The 7,628-nt window shown below is 48.2% G+C and overlaps 1 protein-coding gene across 2 annotated transcripts in view; it reads left to right on the plus strand.

Moving 5' to 3' along the window:
* Positions 1–5,299: 5,299 nt before the first annotated feature.
* The window catches only part of LOC135817358 (FACT complex subunit SSRP1-like), a 13,283-nt gene continuing 10,954 nt past the window's right edge, over positions 5,300–7,628 (plus strand). The window contains exons 1-2 of one of the 2 annotated variants that reach the window (XM_065330529.1): positions 5,300–5,413; positions 6,628–6,756. In XM_065330529.1, the coding sequence (XP_065186601.1) occupies positions 5,316–5,413; positions 6,628–6,756 (227 nt within the window). In that variant the 5' untranslated portion in view covers positions 5,300–5,315. The remainder of the gene's footprint in view (positions 5,414–6,627; positions 6,757–7,628) is intronic. The other variant, XM_065330528.1, reaches the window with a different exon arrangement.

The raw sequence follows: 7,628 nt of genomic DNA on the forward strand, positions 1-7,628 counted from the left end.
CCCCTGACTTCTGGGTGTGTGTTTATCGATATATTATCGTATTGGTTTTTCTTATTGGCCATGTGGCTGTTGCAGTTACGACTGCTTTTCTTTTTTAGTTAAAAAACGTAGGGGTGGTGTGTGAGTCGTGGGCCATTGTACTTCGCCATTGCCGAGCCACCGTGCTCACAGCAGAGACTTCTGTGTGTGTTATTGTTGTGAAGTGGACCACAAAGACGCGAGCACGCCTCGAAATGGAGGAGGTGCGCAAGGAAATCCTCCAGTGGTACGAGATCCTGGCACTTCAGTTCCGCGAGAAGGAACTGCAGCGCGTTCTTCATGCCGATGTAATGCTGGTCTTCGATCACCTGGTCAATGCTGGTGTGTTCGAAGGCACTCGTGAGTACGTGGAAATCAAACAACATTCGACCCAGTAATAGTATCAGCAGGTCAGCGAGATTCTCAGACTACTTGTTGCCAAGAAGACCAGCGATAGTTTCCAGTCGGAAAACGTTTTCGATGCGTTCTGCAAGGCAGTGCTGGCCGTGGAGCAGCCAGCAATGGCCGAAATGCTGCAGAAAGAGCGTGAGCGCTGCATAGCAGAGGAATTTGAAGAAACGGCTAGTAAGTGCGATCTAGCCCGGCCTCGTATACCATATACTGACGCAATGGCCTGGATAGAGAATGCGATTCTGAAAGGCAGATACCACGGTGATAAAAGCCCCATTGAGCGTTATAAAATACACTTGAAGAAGCAGTGCGAAGTGCAATCACGGCACGCAAGCATGGCGCCTACACAAGAAAGTGTGGAGGACACGTTTGTATCGATGACGGCGATGACTGAACGCGAAGCACTGCGTCTGTCTGTTCAGCGAAGCAAGGGCAACAGAGCACAGCCCGGTCCCTCAGCATCAGCATTCCTTGCCGACCTTGCGGATGACAGCAAATGCAGTTTTGAACTCCACAATCCATTGCAGCTACTGATGAAAGATCCCAAATCCGGCGCACAACCGGCGCGCAGTGCAAGTAGTAATAGCAGAGGTGCGTCGTCGTCTGGCCAGAAAGTGAAGTTGTTGAAGCGTTGCATGTTGATGTCTGGTGCTGGTAAAGGCAAGACAATGGCATGTCGACGTGTGATGGCCGACTATTCAAGCGATGAAGCACCTGGTCTAATGCAAGAGCACTTTGACTTTGTCATTCCAATCTCGTGCCGAGATACGGACCGTGTTAGCACCAGTGTGTGGACAGAGTTTCTGGGGTTGGATCACCACGCCCTGGACATAACTTCGGACGAGCGAGAAGAGGTTTTGCGATATTTGTCAGCGAACTCTGAACGTGTTCTCCTGCTTCTAGATGGCGTGGATGAAGGCGGGAAGGATGCATTCCAGTACACATCAGCAGCCTGCCAATTCATGGACGAGACTAAGAAAAATCGGCTGGTGAATGCGTCCGTGGTTGTCACTAGCCGGCCCTGCGAAAAGGCCACTGATCTGGTACGACAATGTGCAGCCTACTACCGGCTGACTGGCTTCACCGATGCACAATTACGGGACTTCTGCTGCCAACAGTTGGGCGGCGCGGAGAGTGCTGAAAAGTGCTTGGCTGAGTTAGCGCAGGCATCTCGCAAGCACCTGAAGCATGCCGTGCAGACTACACCACTGCTGGCCGCTCTCCTTTGCCAAGAGTTTGCCTTATCCGAGGCTGTACCGCCGTCTACGACTTCATTCTACGTGCAGTTCATGTGTTCAGCTGTTGCAGAACTGGAGAGGAAGCGGAGAAAACAGTTCAGCAAAGTGACACTCGGCCAGACTCCAACCAGTGGTCATACGTACAGTGGGGGATTCCAGGCCGGAGATCAATTATCAGTGCATGATGTCATTACCAACGGCCTGGAGCATCACGTTCAGCAAGGGCCTGCTGGTTCCCTATGTGATGGCGCAGAGTTGGTGCAAGCATTGTGCCATTTGTATCGTTTGTCCATGGAACGCTTACTTTTGGGCCGCGCCTGGTTTTCATCCTCAGATATGCCGGATGACTGTTTGACACTGTGTAAGCAACTAGGATTCCTCGTCCCTGTGGACAACCAGTCATCAGCCAGTGGCAGTGCTGGGCGACGTGTTGCCTTTCTTCACCTTACCATACAAGAGTTCTGTGCAGCACGTAGTTTCGCAACGCAGCAGTCCTTCGTCTCGAATATTTCACAATACTTCTCCGAAATTGGTGTAGGCGAGGAGACGCAGCCATTCTGGCGTTTTGTTGCGGGCTCTATTCTCACTAAGCTCCTGCCTGACTTTTTGAAAGTCATGCTGGCAGAATCAACACACAAGTCAGTGCTCCAGCAACGCCGCTTCATCTTGTTCTTGATGTCGTGTTTACTGGAGCGCAGTCTTTCATTCAACAGCTCTCCCGTCTTGTCTTCCAGTGACGATCAGTGTAAAGATCTCGCCCGCTCCGCCGTGATACTACTGCAAACATCACATGGAGTTAACTTGTCAGGCATACATCTGAACGACAGTGACATATCAGCTTTGTGCAATGTGTTGAGACTGTCTGAGCGAGTACACCTTGTAGACATCAGTAACTGCAACCTCTCTAGAGATCAGATCACGGAGATAGCGCCTTACCTGAGACAATGCGTTGATGTGAACCTACATGGGAATAACCTGAGCGGATCGTCATTGGAAGTTGTCGCTGCAGCGCTATCCCATTCTCCACATATGCAGCGTGATTGCAGCATTGCAGAACTGAACATTACGGGTGCATGGTTAACAGAGCACGACGCGGGGTCCTTGTCTAAGCTGCTTCACTTGCCCCATCTTCGCACTATAAACGTATCGACAAATGACTTGCGAAACGCTTCGCTGGAACTGCTCCAGGCAAAAATTACAACACCTTCCCTGAGCATGTCTAACTTGTGTGCATCGAATATTGGTTTGTTCACGGGATGTGGTACAGCCCTTTCTTCACTGATACTGTCCATGCCAAATTTAACTCAACTGAGTCTGCACGCCAACAACCTCAAGGACGAGGACGCCACCTGCATACTGTCAGCCCTTCAGCACAAACAAAGGATAGAGATTATCGGCCTTCAGAGAAACCTACTCACCAATGACATTGCTTCGTACATAGATAACTTCTTGAAGGCAAGGCGTGTTTACACCAACACCGCATCAGCAGACAAGGCACAGGCACTGCCGAACAAATTGCAGCGACCATGCCGCATGTATCTTACTGGAAATGCTGTGGACGCGTCTCTGCTGAAGGCACTGGAGAAGGCTGGTAACTGCGGCGATGATGAGATAATTATAGCCGATTGGTCTATCACATCTGGGCGTACTTGCCAGAGAGATGTGAAGGACATCGTTGCGCAATATGGAGGCAACCTCGAGGCCAAAGTATCAAACTTAACAATGGAGAGCCTTGGAAAATTCATTGCCGGTGACAGCAGTATCAGGAAACTTGACCTGTCTAGCAATGCTATTAAAGATGACGGTGTCCAGGCATTGGCAAGGCAGGGACTCCAGTTCAACTCAACTTTACACATTCTACGATTCAATACGAATAGTATTAGCATTAGTGGAGCGGCGGCAATAGTGGCGTCATCTAAACAAGGTAAATTGCAGGTCCTGGTGTTGACTGAGAATCCTGTCTTCAAGGATGGAGTGACTGGTGTGGACTCCTACATGACATTCATGTCATCGTTGCCGCTTTGCTGTGACCTCCGGATTGTTAGCATGGGCTACACAGGAATGACGGATGCCATCGCAGAGGATCTACTCACAGCCCTGACAGGTCACGAGAATCTGGAAGTTTTGTTCCTGGATCGCAACAAGCTGGGTGACAACACAGTGAAAAAGCTAGTTGACATGAAGCGGACGACCAGCTCATTGAAGATGGTGTCGTTGGTGAACAACCAGATAACAGGAGACGGCATCCGATGCATCTTGTCTTCACCCGATATGATATCCATGGACCGCATTTGGGTGGGTGGTAATCTAAAAGATATTTCCGTTCCGCCACCGCTCACAAACCACAAAGAAACCCTGCCAATTAATTTTTTTGAGGCATTTCTTCGGTGAGCATGCTACCAGCCCGCAGCAGTGAGGATCACCACTGCCCAAAGCACAGCCAGCTGAGAGTGGCAGATCGGAGGACAGTGATCACTTGAACCATGTAGCTTGAAACGTTACACTGTTAGTTTTGCAGGATATACCAGGGGCGTCGGAACCGGTGCGGCAGGTGCGGCCAAAGCCGCACCAATAATTTTCGAATTTATTTTATTTTATTTTTTTACATTTCAACCTTGTTGGTGGCTTGTCGACTCTTGTACAGGTCCATGTTTTACATCGACAATGCGGTGTATCATCAGCATGCATATTCTTTTTATTATTATAATTATATGGCTTTTTAGGCTCAATTTTCAAAAAAATTCCCGGGGGAGGACCCCGACCCCCCTCTCACACTTTGGCCGCACCAATGTTTAACTCCTTCCGACTCCCCTGTATATTTAATTACTTATAGAAAAAGCAGTGTGGCCGATGTGCTGTACATCTAGTTTCGTAGCTGTTGCCGCTAGGTGACTTGTGTGGCCAGAATGGTATGGATACAGTGATATAGACTACAATGTATTTTGTATTTTGCAAAATGTAATGTATTTACATGTATTTGAGTTCATTGTGTCATCAGTACGAATTACAACTATCAAGAAATCAGTCATGTACTTGAAGTAGAACCATGTGCAGTAGTGCTGCCCTATGCCAAGTACCAACATACTATAGACTAGAGTTAGGAGGTAGTTATCTTTAGTAATGGACTTTTTGAGTGGCTGACTACCACACATTATGACTTCTTTGCTACGCTGTACTTTTGGCAGCTGCTTATCCTTCCCATTGGCATGAATTGTAGTGTTGGAATATTTAGTATGTTCTTATGTCGGCGTGTGGAAGGTGGACCACGGAACAGCTCTCCTGCCGGTTTCTGCATTCTAATCAGGGACTCGTGTAGGCCAGGACCACAACACCCTGGTTGTACGCACGACGTTCATGTGTGCATGTAGACCAATGTCACCATGGCTCCGTAGAACAATATGCACGGGCCATTTATAGGCATTTGGCCATCCACCAGCAGTTACATGCTACATGCAAAACATAAAACATACTGCTCTCGTGTACCGATATTAATTTTTATCAGCCAACAGGAAAGTGACACTTACTCCAGGTAGTACTGCAGCGTTTGCACTAAGGCATGACTGTGATCCGTATTTGTCTCGGTCGTTCTCTAATATCTCCTCCTCCCACTGTTGTGTGTGTGCACGCGTGCTTCTTTCCTAGGTGGCTATGGACCCTCCTATGAGGCAGGGCCAGACGCGCTACCCTTTTCTGATTCTCATCCTCAACAAGGAAGAGTCGATGGAAGCAGAGGTGGCATTGTCAGAGTGAGTCTGCCGCTGTGCCTGTTCTTATCATGCGTGCAACGTGGCATTGCTTTTGTTGTGTACCGTCAATTGCTGTTAGTACCGCCATACTTCTGTTTCACACAGAGGTCATGTTTAATGACAACATTGTAGATACGTTGTATTTAGTGGCAAACCAGTGCACGTGGTGCCTCTCCATACAGCATACCGAAGAATTCCGCGGACAGGCCCATGGGCTTATCTGATTCAAAAGGGGCATCGGATGAGTGTAGATGTGGGCATGAGCTTATACGCCAATCACGATGCACGGCAACAAGATGCACGGCAACAAGCACACAGAGCATACTATAGTAAACCCTGGTGTAAGCGTCCTCTGGGTTTAGCGCACTGTGAGACCTGGTTCTAAAGACCACCTGGCTTTAACGACCGCTTTTGCTTGCGCCGTGGGGTGGTCACTTAAACCAGGTTTTACTGTAGTACTAGTATTGGTTTACTCTACCCTGACTGCACTGCCACTGCAGCACGTAAGTCAGTGCACTTGTGCAGTGATACATTGGCAGTGCACTATTGTAGGCATGTGTATTCCGTGTGATAGTATCGTGGTGGTGGTGGTGGTGGTGGTGGTGGTGGTGGTGGTGGTGGTGGTGGTGGTGTGTGAATCCCTATTTTTCATTCTTGTCTTTTTCGACACACACACCACACCACATACTCCGACATACACACATTTGCCTTGCAAGCTGTTGAATGGTGTAATCCCAGCACAAGTTGTTATGTCTAACATAGCGGTTCGTTATCATCGCTTCCGCGATGGGCATGTGTGTGTGTGTGTGTGTTTTGTCTATTGCTGTGTACACATGGATGGCATGCACATGTCGGCATGGGGGCTTCTTCGCCCCACCTGTCCATGTGACTCAGCTGGAGACGTTTTGACAGAGCTTGTTTTACGTCCTGGATACGGAGCAAGCAACAAGACTCAATATGACACTGTGTCTGTGTTTGTGTTTGTACATGCGTGTTTTCATGCGTTTTGTAGAGACTCGGTTATTGAGCCAATAATAAATGTAGAAAGGAAAAGGATGTTGAAGCTAGGTGTCAGGCTGTCGAATGTCTCACTACTCTGTCAGTTTTGTCCCTAGTTGTTGCACTTTCTGACTGTATATAGTATCTAGTTACAGTGGTGGAGAGTTACTCTTAAATCGTTTCCGTATGTCCTTTTTTTTTTCTACGTTTTGTAGAGAAGAGCTGGAGAAGCAGTACCAGGGTAAGCTGACTCAGCAGATGAATGGGCCTATTTACGAGGTGCTGAGCCGCGTCATGAAGGCGGTCGCTTCAAAGAAGATCGTCGTGCCTGGCAATTACCGAAGGTAATGATCTTGGCACGCGTTGTCCTGTCTTTTGCGTGTGTTCTTTCCCCCTGTTTGTCAGCCGGCTGTGGTGCAAATTGTACTCAAGTACTACTTGTAGTATGTGTGATCTGCAGCATCTTAACATAGTCTAATATTGTCACAGGGTTCTACTTCTAGCCAGGTCAAAATAGTAGGGGGGGGGGGGGGCATGGGAAGCACTTACGCCGTATCCCATTTTTTCCACTTTCCTATATTGTCTTGCCACGCTAAATGCAACGTATGGGGCGAATCCCCGACTTCACCCGAGACAAATGTGCCTTTATGAACCATCTAGTAGTGACTTTCGACTGCATTTTCTTTGAATTGCATGGAAACACGAAAATCGGAAAATGAGTAGGGGGTCGCTGCGTCCCCTTTTTTTTCTGCGTCCCTTTCCCCCCCCCCCCCCCCCTTTGGCTAGAACCCTGTAAGGAGTTGTACTGGTGCTTGAGATCTGCAGACGTACTGGACGCACCACATACTGTACAGGCAGAACATTTCGTCGGTCAATAATTTCGTCCATCTCCAAAGAAAGGGAATTCGTCCGGTTGTAAATTTCGTCCATGGATAATAAGAGTGTATTGAAAAGCTGGACAAATCGACAATAGTCCGGCATTTAATTTAGTCCAAAAGCTCCTTGGACGAAAAGAAGAAATTAAATACCAGACGAATATTTCTGCTTATTCAGTACATCATGTTGGACGTTTCCGCCCGTTGAGTTGCAGACTACGTGTTGTCATGATAATTGATGTGCTGTCTCGGAGAGTCCATGCTTGAATGGTCAGAATCAAACTGCTCTAATAGATATGTCGGTTTGCGTGTGGGCGTACGTTTGTTTGTGTGTGCATGCG

Source organism: Sycon ciliatum, chromosome 5, assembly GCF_964019385.1.
Source record: "Sycon ciliatum chromosome 5, ocSycCili1.1, whole genome shotgun sequence".
Lineage (NCBI taxonomy): Eukaryota > Metazoa > Porifera > Calcarea > Leucosolenida > Sycettidae > Sycon > Sycon ciliatum.